The sequence below is a fragment of the Patiria miniata genome, unplaced genomic scaffold (genome assembly GCF_015706575.1).
Source record: "Patiria miniata isolate m_02_andy unplaced genomic scaffold, ASM1570657v1 HiC_scaffold_13, whole genome shotgun sequence".
In the NCBI taxonomy this organism is placed as follows: Eukaryota; Metazoa; Echinodermata; class Asteroidea; order Valvatida; family Asterinidae; genus Patiria; species Patiria miniata.
Genome location: NW_024037051.1, coordinates 11,211,417 through 11,231,731, shown reverse-complemented (window position 1 = coordinate 11,231,731; position 20,315 = coordinate 11,211,417). Strand labels below are relative to the sequence as shown.

The following is a 20,315-nucleotide window of genomic DNA, read 5'->3' as shown; positions in this document are numbered from 1 at the left end:
CCAAAAAAAAAAGTCTCCGGTTTCTGGTATGGAGCTTGCCCCAAAAGTGGTGCGGCGACGCGGCTTTTTTTTTTTTTTTTTTACCTGGTCTTTTTTTTTTTGGCTTCAAATGTCGGCTGATGACTGCAAATGGTGTCCGACTAAACTTAGTGCAAATATATGGGAGTCCAGAGAGGCCACATAAAGCTTATTCTCGATCATAACCCCATCAGCATCTAAAAACACGTTAAAATTGGGCAGCAGCAGGATTCCAGTCAAACCAGTGAGTTTGGCAGTTTTGAGACATCATCTTGTATAGAACAATAAACTTTTTCATTTTGCCGACGCGCATGGCTACGGCGACGCGCGCTTATACCAGAAACCGGAGACTTTTTTTTTTGGCCTAATACATTTTTTTTCAGGCCAATTCTGACAGCTATTAGATTATTAAGCCATAGAGGATTGCATGCACGTCGGCATATAATTTCATGCTCAGTTACCATAACATTTTCTTAGTCAAAAAGATTCTGACAGTTATTATATGGTATAACTTCCTATAATTTGCTAATGGTTTACATGTACATGTATATTGGTATCGCGTATTACTTGTATTTTCATATTTTTAATGATTTCGGAGTTTTTATAGTCATTGTTGCTTCAACATAAGTACTGCACTTATCTGTAGTGTAAAAACAATTGTTTAATTAAAAAACATGTTTCTGACACAGATTCACAGCCCCTGAATTCACACAGTGCAACACTGCATACTACACAGGCCTAGAAAATGTTAGTAAAAAATAAAAGTACTATTAATAGATGATCTTTAATGACAGGTGATGATGGGAAAACCCAACCAATTTATAGTTTAAAACTTAACCATTTTTATACAATGTTTGTGTATGCAAGTATTCGCCTATAGTTTTAAGTAGTCATGCTTTAAAAAGTATTTAAGGTTTAGTACAGGCCTTCTTGTATACTTAAATGTTTAACTTTTAGTGTTTCTATAGACCGCTTGCAGACGCGATCGATAATTGACGCGCGAAGGTGCACGGCGCCATGTTATGGGACAAAATGTGCATGGATAGATATACGCCTGTCCCACAACATGGCGTCGCGCGCCTTCTCGCGTCGATTATCGAACGTATCTGCAAGCGGTCTATTAAATAGGTTTCTCTCAAATGACGTCACTTCCTATAGATTGCCATGTACATCAGCATTTTGGGCGTCAAATCGGCTGCGCCGTATTTCGAAGAGTTTTCCGCACTGCGCGCATACGCACCTGATGGCGTTGAACACGCAGTTGTAATTTTCCTACAAAGATGGCATCCTATGAGAGAGATCAATGGACAATGTTGTTTAACATTAAATGCTGTTTTAAAAATCCTAAATATAATAGCTAATACGGTGTCTATACAGAATTATACCATACATGTACTTTTTGAAACCTGATACATTGCAATGAGGACACCAAGTCAACTTACTTAATTTGTTTTCTGTAGTGACATGTTTTAATAGTCATCATTCACTGACACACATTAAAGTAGTATTAAAAAACCACCTTACAGTTTTTACTGTAATACAATTGAGGTCAAATGTTCAACATAAACCTTTTTAGTACACTGTAACCCGAAGTCACAATTTGACATAGTCATGCATTCCTTGTTTCATTCTGTTCGCACTTTGTAGACATTTTGGCGCACTTTTAAAACTTGTATTTTCACCTGAATCATGAAATAGTTTGCTGCTTTATCAAAAAGAACAATATATTGTTGACTGATTAATCATTCAATTATTTCCACCAAAATATTGAGGTCCGAGTGAAAACATTTTCATTCCCAAACAACGCTTATACATAAGTATATTGAATACAGTAGAGAGCGCCACTATAACGAACATGATGGGGTCAATAATAAATGTTCCTTATAGTGGTTGATCATTATAGTGATTGTGCATTATAATAGAATTGACTATTTCAGGAGCCAGAGGGGATGCTCGTTATATCCAAATGTTCGTTTTAGCGGTGTTCGTTATAGTAATGTTCCACTGTAGTACAATGGTACTTGGTAGAGCACTGGTATGTTTTCCAGAGGTGGCAGGTTCGAGTCTTCTTGCGATAACCTTGCCTTACTTTATCAAACTGAACACTAAATTCAGATGTAAGAATAATATATTCACAGATTGCAATTCGGCTGGCTAGGCTTTGATTGACCTCTCCATAAAACTGTGCAGTAAATAAGCCCTGCATTGCATCTGAACAATACACCTGTTACACAATTCAATCAAACGAACATTTACTAACAACCAACTAAACAACTAACCAACCAACAAAGTTACTGTTAGTATGTATAAATAGTACAAACACAAAACCACACAGAGATATAAATGCAAGTATATATGTTATAAAATTCTGAATACAGTTTTTGCAGGTTACTGGTTAATAACATCTGTACTACACTAGTAATTTACGGTGTGTCACATTACAATAAACATATACATTCTTGTTTTTTTTGCCGAGGCACGCACTTGGGTTTTTGTTTCCTGATCAGTACATGTACATGAGCCACTTAATTCCAAATTAGCACATCCATTCTGGGTGTTGAGAGCATAATTATCACTTGAAAGCATTTGAATTGTGAATATCCACCTTGACAATGTAGTTATTTCAATGGTTGCTCATTGTCTGGTGTACATAAGCTAAATGATATTAGGTAAGATAGTCCCTGTTTGAAAAACCCCGTTTACAATTACACATGCTCCTATGGACGAAGCAGCTGAATCTATTTCTGGTTCTGGTTCTTTATGCGGGTGAAGTGTGAAATTTGGACTGTATGAAGTATGGACACACTTCAGTGGTGGATCCAGCTTTTACGAGGGGGGGGGGGGGCAAAAGTGGAGGTAAAACTCAAACATACAAGGGGGCACACTGGCTGCGCCCCTGGATCCGCTTTTGCACTTAAGATAAAATTTTGCATTGAAATGGATATACAACCTTCAAATGGGCAAGTCCATAATACACTTGTGCTTAATCTGTCTGAAACACTGGATTTTTTGCTGGCTATTTCTCTTGAACAAAAGCTGCATATGAATTCTCATTAAGAAAAAAACAAAATTAAATGAAACCTAAAGCTAGTTAAAATAAGTAAATATAATAAAATTAAAACACTTTTGGCATAAAATAATGCAAAGGAAATGTACCATGAAATGATGGATTTTCTCTCCCATGAAAGGAACTTTTTAAGTGAAACAAAATAAGTGTCTATGTATATACATGTACACAATAGGAATTGCACTTCATGTTTGGTCATATGAATTACAATCAACCAAATTTGTGCATAATTATTATGAAATGAGCCTCTTCACCCTGGTCAGTAGAGTTTCATACACGTTTGGTTTGCTTTATACGGTGCAAGACCACCCCATTGAGGGCGCTATTACAGTCCGAGTTTCAAGGATTATCCTATGATTTTTTTTCTCTCAATTCAAATGCACAGAATATGATAGATGATCATACGTGTACATTTTCTCTAATTAGGATAGACTTTTGCCACCTTCATTATGAATATCATGAAGACTTTTCTTGTTTGTCTTTGTTCCAGCATTTTTGGTGAAACTTAAAATTGTAATACATGTAGCTTTATTTGTGCACAAACTACTGTATCAATGTCAAACATTTTTAATTTTGACTTGGAAGCATATGACACACTAATGAACATATAACATCACACTTGGAAGTTGAAACTCAAGATAAATGTTTGGTCAATGTGGTAACATTATAAATTCATGCATTTGGAGCATTTAAAAAAAATTACATATGATAAAAATATATCTACACTGTTTTTGCCAACAAAAATCCTAAATGTAAAGTATGAGTGGTGTCATAAACGTGCTCATCATAAATACTGATGAATATTAAATGGCAGAAATACAAAGTTCAAGACATGTTTTATTGTTTGAAGCTAATGCTGACAACAGGCTTGGACGACAACATGCAAGAACAAGGTTTTATTTACACAAGGAAGTCCAAAAGCATGGAAAACTATCAAAAGAGTCGGGGCCATTTTCCATAATTTAACATCTATTCTTCGAATCTATTAGTGAAGAAAGCTTTACAGCCAGATGTGGACGTACAATGTACAAGCGGCCACACAAATTGCATATAATTTAAAACTTTCATGTAGTTGTAGTAAAATACAACTTTTTTTTCAACACGTTGCTCAGTCTAAAAAAATGTGAAAATTTACAGTGATTTTTTTTTTGGGGGGGGGGAGTTTCATGTACATGTAGATGCATGCTTCCAAAAGCATAGCGTGAAATGGAAAATCTGTGAATCCAAAACATGTCTTGGGATCCTTGTTTTTTAATCTTTACATTTCTGTTTTCTTTAAGTTCTTCATAATGCTTCATGGTAATACCTAGTCTGAGTATCACCCGTTATCCACGGAGCCAAGTCCCCTGTATAATGTCAAAAGCATGCAGATTATGCAATCTCGCGCCTCAGCCAATCGGGGTCGACTTTACTAAATCGTGACGTCATTTCATTCCTAAATCAGGACTAAACGTTTGATTGGTCAATTCGAATGCAGTGTTTTGTAATACCACAACAGATATAATACAGAGTGCGTTACCACAGCCTTTGTTGCTGTGTCTAGGGCATTTGTTTTTAATCCATGTTCGATGACGCAACAACGGTGAATGACCGAACGCCCGATAAAGAAACCGCCCACTGATTGGTCAAAATCTACAGGTCAAGATGCGGTTGTCTTGCATAATGAATCAGTGAATCTGCTCAAATGTTATAGATAGACTAGGTAATGCCTTGTGTGCTACAACATCTGTTTTCATTGCTCAGAACAATTAATATTTTTAAACCCTGTTTTTTTTACCATCCAAATTGCAGATGTCTTGCTCACCACAAATATTCAACAATATGATGTACAGCCACAAAAACCAACTTGCTCGAAATGTTGCATTTATGTGCAGAATCATCACACCAATGGACTGAATTTTCATTTGAATACATTTTCACACAACTATGTACAACCTTCACAAGTGGAGAAGAGTTTCTGGAGTTGTATTCATGTCATTTTGTGACTGTTTCGGATGTCACAAAAATGTTTTGTGCGAAGAGAAAAGCAAACAAAATGCACAACAATTCAAACTCATTGAAAATTCATTAGAAGAAAAATGAATATGTTGAAGAGTACGGATAGTTTATCTTTAAAATAAAAAATTGGATAAAGTTTCTGATTTTTGGTGGTCCCACTCAGAGGGGCCAGCCTATAGTCCTTTTTGTACCTACCTGACTGACTGACTGACTCCCAGACTGACTAACTGACTGACTGTCACATATGACTTAGACTTGCTTCAGTCTCACCTTCGCCCAAAGGTTTGAAGTGGGATTAGCCATAATCCGGCCCATTGTGTAGACCAGATGCAAGAAAACACTTCCAGGGAGTAGCCATTCCAAATCAATTGAATAGAATTTGTACATACTTGGTCCAGCTTTAATAGGCTTGCCCTGTCTTGTGTTTCAAATGACACCTTCACATCCGACCCTTGGTCTTGGTTGTCTCACTAATCCGGAGGGGGAGGGGAGAAAGGAGGGAGGGGGATGTTCCCGCCAGACTAAAATGCTGTGGTTGGGTTAATGATGGGCGAGTCGTAGACCCAATCGACGGGCACCCATTGTCGCTTGGAGGCCATGTCGTCGATGGCTTCACGGAGCTTGTTGAAGGACTCCTCTAAGTTGCTGTTGACGACGATGAGATCAAAGAGGTGGTTGTAGGCTCGCTCCATGCGTGCACTCTCATCAACGGTCTTCTGAAGATCCTGGTCCTATGAAAAATAAATAAGAATTAATGCAACCAGGCACGAAAGGGGTGGGTTGGTGTAGCATCCTAGAGAATTTCATCTGTTCTCCACCATACGACTATAAAACAAAAACTGTTTTACTTATTAACCCTAACCATGCATAATGCAACAGAAAGCAGCAGTTGTACAAACTTGTTGCATATTGTTGCATACAGCAGTCAAGTCCAGTCCCACGTTTCTTGTATCTTGTTGCATTTAGCATGGTAACTGATCACAATGCCAGAGCTGGTACAACAGAATCCAATGTTGCATTTAGCAGTCAAGTCCCATGTTTCATTGCATCTTGTTGCATTTAGCATGGCAACTGCTCATAGTGCTTGGGCTAGTGCAACATAATCCAGTTGCATTTTGCAGGCTTATGTTTTTAGATGTGCTGGATTTTGTTGCATTTTGCAGGGTATCTGGAGAAAACCAATCCTCAAATTATATTTTATTTTTAATTTGGACACCTTTGAATATCAGATCTGCTTGTCAAATATTCTGAATTGGAAAGACCATGCCACCTGCAACGTCATGCCAACAGGCAACCACAGGCAAGACAAACACCTACACGAACAACGCATCTTTCTCATGATATTCTGCCCACATGGAAATGTCAACCTTTTTAATGTTTCATATTTCACGAGATATACACGCAGTACAGAAAAGAACAGTTTGTTGAAAATTAGCATTACATGAATAAAACATGGGATAGGAGTGACATGGTCGGTAGGAAATCTTTCTTTCTGTTTTGCAAGCACACACATTATACAAATATTGAATGCTTCGAGTGGTGTAGTAAAACTAGCCTCCCGAGGTGATCCATGGACCATTCTATTTTCCCGAGGCGAAGCCGAGGGAAAATAGAATGGTCCATGGATCACCGAGGGAGGCTAGTTTTACTTCACCACGAGATAAAGCATTCAATATTTGTTTTATAACACTTCACCCACAGATTCTGCTTGATTTTAATATTTTACATTATTTAAATCTGAACACAGTTGAAATAAACTTCAATTTCAATACAAAATTGGTGGAAAATGTATTTCTCTCTTAAAAACTAACCCTTCACGAAATGTTTGAACCCAAGTCTGCGGCGCGCTCTCTTTGGAATAATACGCGCTACGCACAACGCGCAACGTGCACACCAGCATGCATTTGCACACAAATACCGCGCCGTGGAAATAGTACTTTGGTTGCTAATGGTATAGTACTTTGGTTGCTATGCGCATAGTACTTTTGGCCGTGCACAGAAAGATAGCAAAATTAGAAAGTAACATGTGACTCGCTCTCGGCCAATCAAGACACAGAATCTGTGGGTGAGGTGTTATAAAATACGATATTGTACACAACAGTTTTCTACGTACATAGTCAAATCACACTTCCAATAACCAATGATAACTGTACAGTATCTGCTCCAGTGCATGAGCACTGACCAATCCATAATGAAGACTCAAATGTTGCCCAAAATCTATATCCCCTTCCATATGAATGATATTTCCACCTTAGGCCAAGTTCAGGCAAGGACCATTAGTCGACTAGTGGTTGATTTGTGACGTACCTTACGCCTGCGCACTGATAGCAACGTACGAACGTCTCTAGTCAAACGCTGGTCAAAATGTCATTGCAAAACTTCTGGATCCTGGCTCTCTGCTAGTGTTATGAATGCACGCGGCTATTGGTTACCAGCGAAGCAACTAACCCCAGTAGGCTGATTCCAAATAGTCGACTAGCGTAGTCAACCACCGTCGACTAGACAGAGTTCGGGCAAACGTTAGTTAACCATTGGTCAACTATAGTCCTTGCGCGAACTTGGCCTACGTTACATTTATAGAGTTGTGTGACTCATGACTCAGACTCAAGTCGGACCCTAATCCCATTTTTCGAAACTGGGACTTGGAGTTGAGTCATGAGGATAAAGGACTTGGACTGGTGTTGCATGACTCGTGACTCAACCAAAATTACTGCAAATCACTTATTTTTTTAACAATTACAAATTATTTTGAGGACGATCCTTTCCTGAGCAAGCGATAAAGTCAGTGTGGTGTAGAAGAAACGCATCTACCGTAATTTTCGGAATATAAGCCGCGGCTTATACGTTGAATTTGCCCATGAAAATGTTTACTGCAGCTTATACACAGGGCGGCTTATACGCTGAGCCTTAAAGAATAAAATTGAGATTCAAATGTGTATTTAATGTACTGGTATAAGAAAAGATCTGTTGCTGAAATGAATTATCAATTAAGAAAGTCATTAACAAACCGAAAGCACGTCCCACGAAAATATACCGAGCGGTAAAAAGTACGGCAGGCCGGCCGACCATGCGTGAGTGAAAGCTGTCTTCGACAACCGGCCAGCTGTATGTGATACTGCTGCATGCCATGCTGCATGCATTCCCCATGGACCACACCATTTGTGGTAATAAAGGGGTTTACTTTCTTGGGAACAATAACTTCCAATATTTTAGCTGTTTAAAAAAAGAAAAAAGACAACTAAATACTTTTTATGGAGTTCAAAACATTTCGTTATTCGATAATCAGTTGTTCAACGTCACAATATAATTTATTTTTCTTGAAATGTATTCAAGAAATGATGTAAAACTCAAAACAGGGGCTAAATCACCCCTAACGAAATTAATGATTCATCCATAAAAATGTCAGCATCGTGTTGACTGTTTTCGAAGAAAGTTACGATCGAAACTTGAATTTTTGACGTTACTACTCGTTAGTAATCACAACAATTTTATAGTTTTGTTGTAAAAACGGACCTTTTTATTCTTAGGACAAAACAAATCAGCATCTGTTGCCATAAAGCAAGATTTTTAGCGCTCCAGTCAGACAACACACGGTGGGTAGCATACTCTCTCAAGTGCTGGGGGAAAATGTTGTCATTTGCCGGCGCAGGCTGCCGGTGCCGGGCCATGCACTAAGTTTTAGGCCGGTGACCGGAGGGGCCAGCCGGCAGCAATTCCTGGTGTTCATTTCTCATCATCAGTTTCGATATTTGTTTGTCATCGACTGTAAATGATTTGATATAACTTTTGTGGCCCTTTTTAGAGCTTTCGTAGTGTAAATGGAACTGGATCAGCTCATTTTGACTAGAATTTGGAGGTCTTACAACATTGAAACCGTTGCGGTCGGTGCGGCTAATACGCCGATTTCAAATCTTAATTTGCAGATTTTTGCGTGCTGCGGCTTATATGCCGCGTGGCTTATATTCCGAAATTACGGTAAGTATCTACATATATAGCGGGTGCAGCTAGAAATTTATTTCTAATATCTAGTACTTAAAGGTGACTCGTGACTCGGATTCAACCTTTGTGACTCGGACTCGACCTGCATGACTCGGACTTGGAGAGGTGACTCAAACTCAACCTTTGTGACTTGTGACTCTGATTCGACCTGCATGACTCGGACTCAATGTTTGGTGACTCAAATGCAAGTCTGCATTTATACATGGAAAGCCGTGATGCAATCTGCCTTACCGTGACGTGTTTCTCCGTCTCCCCAGTGGCTTTGGCAGCCTCATGGATCATCCGCAGCGACTCCAGCTCCGGCGCTTTGATGAATACCACCAATGGAAGGAACTCGCTGTTTCTGAGTAGCTTCAAGGACTGACAAGAAAGGACACACAAATATGAATCCATATCAACGTAACTCTGCAGGCATTATTTTTTAGCTAGGAACCATCATGAATCAGTCAAAATCCTCTGACTTGGAGAAACCACTGCTTTCCACACAAATCTTAAAAAGAAATTCCATGACTTTTCCATAACATTTCCAGGGCTTTCCAAGACCAATTGTTCTGCTTTTCCCATGTCTTTTATATCAATTTTCCAAACTGTATCAAATTTCAATGACTTTCCATAATTCAAATATTTTCCAGGATTTTTGCCACTAGTGCAGGGCCAGTCGAAAATGTGGCTGTTTGGAAGGGGCAGTTGAGAACTGCAGCTCGTGCAAGCAACGCACATGATTCAATGATGCTCCCACAGGTTGAACGCACACTCGCAGGTTTAACGCATACATGTCGTCACCCCCTGGCACTGATATTTACCCTTACTGGACAATATGGTATCGCCCTACAGTAAGAGTTGCTCAGTCGACCGCCTACATACAGTGCAGAGATGGTTGCTCAGTTGACTGCAAAATGCATGTGCCCGTGCATGCCCACTCACGTACATGTACGTACGGAGACATGTGTGCAGTGCTGTTCACCTATACTGCACAATGGTATCGCCCTACAATGTGCCCGTCCTTTTTCCATTGTTGCGTCATATTGAGCACGCGCGCTTTAGCTCGTACATGACGTAAACAATTGAAAAAGAACATCAGTGCGTGGTGGTCTAGGCTATACTGCCAAGTTTGCCTCCGAAAATACTGCTTTTTTTTAAAGCTTTTTCAGGAACTGCTCATCCAAACAACTTCCAACTTGGCACTGCACATTCTGTGGCCCCGAGCAATACACTCGCCGATTTTCAACTTCATACAGTGCCCGGTTCTGGAGATAATCGACGGACAGACAGAGATTCCTTGAATTATAGTAAGATAACAGTGGGAACCCTACTTTCTTACGAAAGACAACTGCTGCCGTGTGCCCACCCTCGGGTGCATTCATATATGAAATTACATTTTGATGGAATTTTTGTGTGTGAATTCTGAGTTGTCTGCTTGTGAAACAGTGCGCTTGCCTGTGCGTAGCAATCACAGGCTCTTACGACTAGGCCAGAAGAGCGCCACCTGCTGTTCCTTTGTGGAGTCCACAGTGTTAAAGATTTAAAGGTGCTTTGCTGTAAGCATAAATTGAAGTACATTTTGTTGTTTTCCTGGCAGAAGGGCATATGCTCGTCAAGGGCGTATCCAGAACACAATTTTTTTGGGGGGGGGGGGCCAAAAAAAATGTTGGTCGCCCCTAAAAGTGGGTAAAAAAAATTACGGCGTGGGGTTCGGGGCCCGCTTAAGGGCCCCGAAATTTTTTGGATTCTAGATGCTCTGTGGTGCGATCTGAGGCAGTTTTTTTTGAGGAAAAGATGGTGGTGTACTCATTGCCTGCCTTTATTGCGATGTCACATAAAAAAAAAAAAAAAAAATTGGTTTCGTTTTTTTTGGGGGGGGGGGGGGGGGCCTTTGGCCTCCCCCTGGATCCGCCCTTGATGCGCGTACATCCTTATGCGCGAACGCGTAATCACCAAAACAGTCCCGGCAAAAGAGCAAAACTGCCTCTATTTTAATGAAATTTAAGCATTTCCATAGGAAATGAACACAAGTTGTTCTAAAAATTTTGATTCAAACATGTGAAAAATTTAAAATTGGTACGATTTATAATATCCATGGGAGAACATTAGATTCAGAATACGCATGGGGAACATTGAAGCCTTTCAATGCAATTTTGTCCTTCTGCCGGGCACCCGACGATTTCAAAATACAGACTTCAATAAACAAAACAAGCCTAGGTGGTCCCAGACCGATTTGGTCCAAGGGGTCCAGGTAGTCACCTGTGTCCAATTTGTGGGCCAAGTTGAGGCTGAAGCAAGGCTTATTCACAAGTGACAGCCAGAAAATCAACTCATTCAATCAGTGAGATAGGTACAAAGGGGACCGTAGGGCCGTCAAAACCTGCTTGTACCTGAGGGTTGATGTCGAGCACGCACATCTTCCCTGATCGATTGACAGCACGTATAGCATCGTACGTCGTCCCGTACAGATTGTCCGCGTACTCTCCGTACTCTAGGAAGCTGTTCTGTCGGATGTCTTCCTCCATCTCCGGGCGCAAAGAAAAGTAGTAGTCCAAACCGTTCTCCTCACCCTCTCTGGGTCGACGCGATGTGTCTGATTGAAACAAGAAAAAGAAATTTAGACACCTTGATTTGACTAGGCACTCCATCTTTGTATGGACTCCATGCATGAACGTAGAGGGCGCTTTGTGAGCACTATGACAGCCTCAGTAGGAGGGACACACTGCATGCGCGTGATGACTATCGTTAACCCTAATCTTCCCAAATCCTCCCAAATGGGCTTGAACAAAATGCGAACTTTTCGTTTCTTCTTGCAATGGAATTAAAAATAAAAAAAATATTTAAAGTTTGCATAAATATTATTCAAAATACAGAATATATGTAGTTTATTAACATGTGAATTTGTGTTAATTTTGGCACGATTAATATTAATAAATGCAGCAATTTTTGTGAAGAAGTATTTGCTTTATATTCTCAAGGTAGCCCCGACCCAGCCTTGAAAAATGACCAGTAAATACTTCAAATCTGAAGCATTTACTCCTTTTTATTCATACGAAATGAAGTAAACACTTAGTTAGGCAAAAGCTAAAAAGTAAAAAGTAAATACTTTTAGTCTTACTTTCCAGTAAAAGCACTTGCTTTATTTATATTCATACAAATGCAAGTAAATGCTTAAAAATAGGTAGTAAAAGCAAATGCTAATTTTTACACATACAACCATGTCTGGAAACTTTCGGGATTTTCTTCATTATATCCCATTCCTCCCCACCATTTATGCCCCTCCTACTCACGAGCCACGGCAGTGCCAAAGCGCTTGAAATCTGAATCAATCAGCTTGTTCTTCAGGATCCTTCGCCCGACGCCCTGAGCTCCGAGCAGGACCAGAGTCTTGCGTTGGAACGGCGGCATCTCCTGCACCTCCTCGTAGATGACGATGTCGCTGCGGTCAAACTCGTAGTTCTTGCGCGTCTTGTAGTGCTCGTGACGTCGCCGCTTGCTCTGTATAAGGCCACATGCTACTGTTGCAACCAAAAAAGAAACGGTTAGGCCAAAAAAAAAAGTCTCCGGTTTCTGGTATGCGCGCGCGTCGCCGTAGCCATGCGCGTCAGCAAAATGAAAAAGTTTTTTTTTTAATGAAAGATGATGTCCCAAAACCGCCAAACTCACTGGTTTGACTGGAACACTGCTGCTGCACAATTTTAACGTGTTTTTAGACTGGGTTATGGTCGAGAATAAGCTTTATGTGGCCTCTCTGGATTCCCATATATTTGCACTAAGTTTAGTCGGGCACCATTTGCAGTCATCAGCACACATTTGAAGCAAAAAAATCAGGTAAAAAAAAAAATAAGCCGCGTCGCCGCATCACTATTTGGGCAAGCTCCATACCAGAAACTGGAGACTTTTTTTTTTTGGCCTGAGGCAATTTTATCAGAAATCTAAATGAATTATCAAAGAAATCAAATGATCCAAACGGGAAACTGAATACAAGTATGTTCACCTGTAACCAATATCAGGTCGAACAAAGGAAACTGACAGGAACAGAATTTGAACCCTGAATACCATGTAAAAAAAATAGGATGCTTGTAGCTCTTTGGGTATAGGTCTCGTTCACATGACGTCATTTCCTACCAACCATCCACGTGCATCAACATTTTGAGCGTCAACTTGCATAACGCGCATTGGCTGCGTCGTATTTCGAACACATTTCCAGCAACAAGCGCGCGTGTTTGGAACATTTTCAACACTGCGCAATGCGTGCTTGATTGTGTAAAATACGCAGTTGCAGTTCTCCTACGGAGATGGCCGTCATTGAGCGAGCCCTATTGTGAGCAGTATGCACAATCGAAACTAGGTGCTGTTTGAATGTGGTACATGAGCCATATACTGGTACTACTCCCATCTAATAAGAAAAGAAAATTGTCTTATGTACACAATGATGTTTATTAAGACAGAAGTTTAATGTGACAATTTGTGACAAAAATTAGGTTAGAAACAAACTATTTGTAACAAATAGTTTGTTTCTAACCTAATTTTTCTAATTCAAAATATATAAAACATTCAATCAAAAAGCACACATGGCAATTATTTAAAACACATTTGTTTACAAATCAATGGTTACAGTACAAGTGTAATAGTAATATGGCAAATGGCAAATGGTAAAGTTCACTTGTAGCAGCCATTGGGCTATCCAGATTTTTAGAAATGGAAATCGGTGGGTTTGAACCAGTGACATCCGACATGCTGTTCCAGTAATCTACCAACTGAGCTATCCAGACCAATGTTGGCAAGCCTCCAAACTTGTCAACGTGTTGTTGATGGTAGGCATATTTCATGTATGCAAATCACAAGTCGCAGCAGCATAGTGCTTTTTATTACAAATCGTCATACAAACTACTTGATTTAATGTCAACTGATATCTCTCTAGACCTTATTCATGAGGAGGCCATTTTTGATCGTGCTCCCTGAATCTATCTTATAAATTGTAAACTGTTGAATGGGATGGTGCCAGACTATTTTATGATTGCAGTGCGTTCCAAGCCTCACTTCCAATTTTGTTTTTTAAATGTGGCTTAAAACATTAGGGTATGTTTAATCCCAAATTTCAAATTATTCATTATAGCAGACTGGTATTAATTTGTTATGAACTTTTATTTTGTTGCTTTCGTTTCTACTCGGGTGAAAGGGGTTAGGATGTGCTGGGGTGGACTGGATAACCGAGCAGCTCCTTTCCCACTGAAAAACCCCATTGTTTAGCACTGCGTCTCAACATTAGCCTATCCTAACCAAGTCCTACTGTCCGGCTTCTCGTGCTGACCCTGTTTTTACTAAATGACAGAGGATGCAAGCGGGTCCCTGGCACAAGATCCATCTACTCGCAAGATCCGGAAATGAAGAGTTTACCTCACTTTCAAATTTAATACAGCAGACCCAGATTGAACCGTACCGGTACACAAAGTGAAACAGAAACTACTTGGAGTTTCAATTCACAGCAAGTTTCAATTTCAGTCATTGATATGGTCAATATTTTGTTTACATCCAGTCATTTGCACAGCATACACTACAGAGCATTTAGAATTATTGGTATATTTTTTTAAATAAATTTTCATTTGACGATTTACTGGTTATGCGCAAAAGAAGTAAAATGTGCCTGTAAAATGAAAAGTCTGATCATAACCTGTTTGTCTTGTATAGATGTTCTCTTTGGGGACAAAAGCTCGCCTGCGTTCCTCTAACTCAGCGCTGGGTATCAAGCCAGTTGGGTGGCCATCTCTGTTCAAAACATATGCCTGCATTTTAACAAAAAAAATAGGACATGACATTCCATAGAAAATTACACTGTACAATACAAGAGAATTTTCCCCAGAAGTCAGTGTTTAATCAAATGATGTAGTAACATTTTTTTTTCCAAATTGGAAAGTTCAGGATAAGTCATACTACAAGCTATAGTCCTATGGTGTGTTTTATATCAGATTGATTTCACTGCTTTATTCTTCATGCTATCCAGTAGCCAACAGGCAAGGCTTTTAATCAGGCATGCAACTGGGAAGTCACAAAACAAGAGTTAGTTTCAAGCTTTGCAAAACTCTCTGTAATGTTTTTCAATTTGTAATGGCTTACAAGAGACGTAAACAAAAAAGGAAAGCAGCTGATTAGAGAAAATGTGACCTGGCCGTTTCATTAAAAATTAATATTAATATTTTTTTTTTTGGAAATGATCATAATAAACATGTATATACATTTCATCCAATGATATTCTTGTGAACTGTAAGGCGCAATATACGGAAAAAATGTTGCAACCTGACGCCACTTGCGCGATTGTGTACAAAGTCTATGCAGAGTCAAGAAAATTTTCTAAGTATTTCCTAACAAAACTGGAAATGTTTCGCAGACCCAGATTCATGTCTTATCATTTTTGCAATGAATGACCTTCATTGAGATGATATATGAAGAAAAAAGTGGCGTCAGGTTGCAACATTTTTTCCCAATATACACCTACAGGTACACTGTATTTGACAGACAGAGGGCAGTTTGACATTTGAAACAGTTAGGAGTAGCTACATTGCAAGACCAATCGTTGCTGTCATTCTGACCAACTCCAGAGTCTAGTCATTGGAAAATGATAACATAACGTGAGTCCCAGATACTTTTTTTGGCTCAGCACTTCTCTGGAATACCAAACTGAAACAGGCATCACAGCATTGACTTTATCTCTGTGAAATCAGCCATAATTTGTCTGACAGATGAGACCTACCTGCCACCAGTTCTGGTCCTCTCTGTCGACGATACTGAGGATGTCGCCCTTCTGGAAGGCCAGCCCCAAATCAGGGCAAGGGAGAAGACTATCCTGCTTGGGGTTGTAATCAAAGAATGCCCTGACGTACACCTGCAGGCAGAAACACGAGGCAGGAATGAGCCAGTGTTAAAGTCATTATCTAATTCACCGGTCACTCACAAATCATCCAGTCTCAAGCCCAGTCACAAGCACTGTATTCTGAAAGCGAACTGTGGCAAAGGCATTCCTTTATCAGTGTTCATCCAATGTTGTGTGTGACCAGCTTTTGACAGGATCGATTAGTTGACTTTTGATACTTATTACTCCTGAATTACAAAACACACAGGAACCTTTACATGCCAGATCCAGCCATTTAAATAATAATAATGGCTTCTTGTATAGCGCTCATGTCCGTCACAAAGTGACGCTCCTGGCGCTTATTATTACCCTGGCTTTAGCACGGCTGCCATTACGGCGCTCAAGCATTGCAGGAATTTCTTCCTACCAGGTACCCATTTACTACACCTGGGTGGAGAGAGGCAATTGTAGTAAAGTGCCTTGCTCAAGAGCACAAGCACCATGTTCCCCGTCAGGATTTGAACCCATGTACCACGGCAAAAGAGTCGAACACCGTAACCACTGGACCATAGCACCCCACAAAGGGTTGTACTCACGTAACTTATGAAGAATATCACGAGTCAAAAACCGAAAGCAAGATCACAAGAAACAGGGCATGAACAAACAACAAAGCAACGTCTTAATAGTTACAAGTCATTTGAAAGCTTGTCTTTTGACTCCAGACTGGACTGGGGATGAAACGTGTGATATCCTTGCGATTATATCGATAATGTTTTGTTAACCTAAGCAGTGAAAAAAAGACTTTTTTTCAGTTTAAGCTGTTGGATTTAGCAGGCTTTGCACGTGATGTTCGATACTGTTGAAATCTAACAGGTTTAAGCACAATCCCAGCAGCAGTATCAGGAGTACATGCACAGGTAAGTACTATTTGTACCGTTCAGTGTCCATTTTGGTGCATTGCGTAACAAGATTTCCTTTGCAAAATCTAATAAGCCCACACAAGCAGCCAGTGTTACCGGAATGGCAACAATAAAAGAAAAATCATGAACCCGAATCCCTCATGTCTATGGGTTTTTTTCCCAAGGAAGCTTCCCAAATCCACCAAAGTCCTACAAAGTAAAGCAAAAGAATGACAGTCTGGGACTGATTGAGTCACAGTTATAGTGGCAGGACCCTACCGCAGTGAATCCCCCCCCCCCAACCCCCAAAGAGTTGGATTTTGGGGTAAGCTAACATTCAGCAAACAAAAAGATTCTTCCACCAAAGTTGCACTGATATATCTATGTATACGGCCCAAGAGCTGAAGTACTATAGGAATGCCGCAACCCTAACCTAAACCCTAAGAGCGCAAAAGCATGGCACTCTTCAAAGCAAACGTCTTTGAATATCCAGCATCTTTGAATTATTTTTTGAGATCTGCAGTTTTGGGAAGAGATTGCTGAGTAACAATCTAGGCAACATACCACTCTGTTCATTCTGAAGATGGCCTAAAATAATAAATATGGAATCTGCTGGTTAATATTGGCTTGATCATTGCTTGAAAGGAACATACCATCCCAGCAATTGACATGTACACAAAATTTAATGTCATGTTCCGGTCAACTTTTGGTTCAACTCTTTTCTGGCTTTAATGTATTTATACATATAAACACCTTAAAACTTCATGAGTCAACAATGCTCAAATGCCCAAACACAAGTGATCCCAAATAAACAATTTTGGTGTCAGTCAAAAATATACTTAGTGTACTTTTTTCCAGATGACACAGAATCACAGAGATTGGAAATAAACCAGAGAAAACACATCTCTGCTTGGACAAAACTCTGAAGTAGCAACAATGAATTTCGAGCTTTGACGTGCACTTTAAAGTGTTTTTACAATACAAATGTTCACTAGCTGAGCACGTCCGGTAAATACTTCCAACTGTTTCAACCAAAGTAGTGATGTTCATTGCATCACAGAGCAAGTTCGGGCGAGGACGGTTGATTCGTGACGTAACTCACGCCAGCGCAACGTGCGAATGCCTCCTGTAAAATGCTGGTCCAAGCTCACAAAACATCCTGATCCTGGCTCCCTGCTGTGTGCTTTGATGCGTGCAGCAATTGAATCGCGTTAGAATCGCGTCAACGCAGCTTGTGAAATATTGTCCAATTACATGATATTCAAATGGATGCGGAACGCGCAAAATCTGAGACAAACAAAACGTAGTGTACAAATTTTCCATAGGGTTGTCTAAAAGGCGTAGCTAACTCGCAAATGGCGATAGGTCAATTGCAACCACAATGCAACCGTGCCCTGTGGCCTCGTTCCAAATAGTCGACTAGAGTAGTCCAACTATCTTCTTTCAAGTGAAGTTGGTCGAACTATGGTTAACCGTAGTCCTCGCTTACACTTGCTCTTTACTCAATGTTTTAACCCAATGTTACTCACCGGTAAGAGTCGGTAGTCATTATGGTAGCTGGGGATAATTTTGAGGGTGACGTTTCCCGAGGCTGTCTTCATGTGATCTTGGAGTGCATCCGGATCATTGGTCACGTCAATGCCGTTGACTTCCTTGATGATGTCACCAACGTGAAGAAGACCTGAGGAAACAATGGAGGGCTAACATCACACAACCATTGACCAGTCATTTGTCATTAGACCAAGAAGAAAATACCTGTGCTTCCAATGATACAATCCAAGAAAGAAAATCCTGCAGCGCCTAAATTTTTTAAAAGGGATAAGATTGTCAATTTGAAAAACATTTGAAAATTCAATGAAAGGTCTGAAAGATGCATTTCTTTCTATACTGATAATTTCTTTCTCTCAGATTCAAAAGTCTAAATTCAGACTTAAGTCTGAAAACTTCATGCAAGGATAAAAAAGTCTCAAGGCCAAACTGCCTCAGAGTCTGCGGTCAGCGAATGCAGCAGCATTCAACAGGGAAGTACACCATACTTTTGTCCACCTTGCATCTGGCAGGGTTAGAGTTACAACAGTTAATTTGTTTGTTCTGTAGCTTAATGTCAATCAAGACTCTCACACTGAAACCAGTCTAGTGAAATGGAAAATGCTTAGGAAAAATCTTCAATCCGCTTACCCTGTTTTTCAATAATACCTCCGTGGATTACCCTGGCTACAACCACCTCACCCTTTTCCTGTCGTAATGTTATACCCTAGAAAGAAAACAAAATTACTTTTACAGTTAAGTTATGACGAATATGACTCTCTAAGATTTCGCAACAGGGGTGATTTACAATAGAGAGCGTCACGAAGAGGTTGCCATGGACATTGATGGAGAGACCCTTTTTTGTAGCGCATATATTAGGACAAAAATCATGCTGGGGAAATTAACCTGTACCTAATTCACAATTCCTACTGGCTTGGTAATTTTTTTGCGGTTTTTGAGCTACCGGTACATGCATGTATAGTTGGAATTCTTTTGAGTTAATATCGATGAGTTAATTTACAAGTCTTTCAAATGCATGTGAGTTTGTGTGGTATCACACATACTGTAAATAATGACTATGAACAACTGCAGGATAGTATTTGAAGGATGTCAACAGTAATTGGAAAAGTGGCATACTTTAACAATGTGCAGTGTACTGTGAATGGTTTCTAAAATATGGTTCTGAAAACATGGTTCAAATGAAGTTGAATGCGTGTGGAAAATACCTTACCTAGTCATATACAAAAATGTAGAATAAGTGAAAAATAGTAATAAACAACTCTTTTTTTGTTGTTGGAGGATGCTTTATGTCAAGGTCTTAAGCTGTGTTGTGTATGCCTAGCCATGCATTAATTATACCTAGATTGTACTAGATATCATCTGCACTGCTACTGCATATCATTCATTGTTGGAGGATTTTAAAGGATTAAGGCAGTGGTTATCCATCCACTTAACAAATACAAGAAATAACGGATGATTTTGGTGGATTGGGGCTTCGTCAAATTTTGACATGGTGGCAGTTGGAGGATTTTGAAGGATTGGGGATGGATCCTAGCCAAAAGGGCATAGGCAGTTAGGGTTAATGTTCACTCAGGTTAACCTAACATCCAGTTTTCCCAATCAGCTCCTAACTCTACCCCCTTCCAGATCCTTCAAAATCCACCAGGTGTGGGAGAATTAGTCTTGAGGAAAATAACGTTTGCAGTGGGGTAGATAGGGGAAATATTTGTTCACTTTGGAAATAAAAGCATGGCATTTGGCACACGGTCAAAGTATGTCATAAGAAAGATATTTGGAGATTTGTCCTTTGAAAAAATATAGGGAGAACAACAAGCAATTTCTAAAATTTTCAAAATGGCTGCCATTGCTTGTTATTCTACCAATATATTTTTTCAAGGACAAATCTGCAAAGTTAGATTGTACAGAATAAACCATTGGGTTCCTGCACAGGTGTTGGTATTGCAAGGCTAAATGC

At 39.8% G+C, this 20,315-nt stretch overlaps 1 protein-coding gene across 5 annotated transcripts in view; it reads right to left on the bottom strand.

Moving 5' to 3' along the window:
- Positions 1 to 1,460: 1,460 nt before the first annotated feature.
- LOC119721273 (MAGUK p55 subfamily member 6-like) overlaps positions 1,461 to 20,315 on the bottom strand; it is a 39,007-nt gene continuing 20,152 nt past the window's right edge. For 4 of the 5 annotated variants that reach the window (XM_038191264.1, XM_038191265.1, XM_038191263.1 and 1 more), the window contains exons 6-13: positions 18,992 to 19,067; positions 18,343 to 18,494; positions 15,816 to 15,947; positions 14,739 to 14,850; positions 12,355 to 12,582; positions 11,455 to 11,657; positions 9,314 to 9,442; positions 1,461 to 5,814 (exon numbers count right to left, since the gene is read on the bottom strand). In XM_038191264.1, coding sequence (XP_038047192.1) covers positions 5,605 to 5,814; positions 9,314 to 9,442; positions 11,455 to 11,657; positions 12,355 to 12,582; positions 14,739 to 14,850; positions 15,816 to 15,947; positions 18,343 to 18,494; positions 18,992 to 19,067 — 1,242 coding nt within the window. In that variant the 3' untranslated portion in view covers positions 1,461 to 5,604. The remainder of the gene's footprint in view (positions 5,815 to 9,313; positions 9,443 to 11,454; positions 11,658 to 12,354; positions 12,583 to 14,738; positions 14,851 to 15,815; positions 15,948 to 18,342; positions 18,495 to 18,991; positions 19,068 to 20,315) is intronic. The other variant, XM_038191266.1, reaches the window with a different exon arrangement.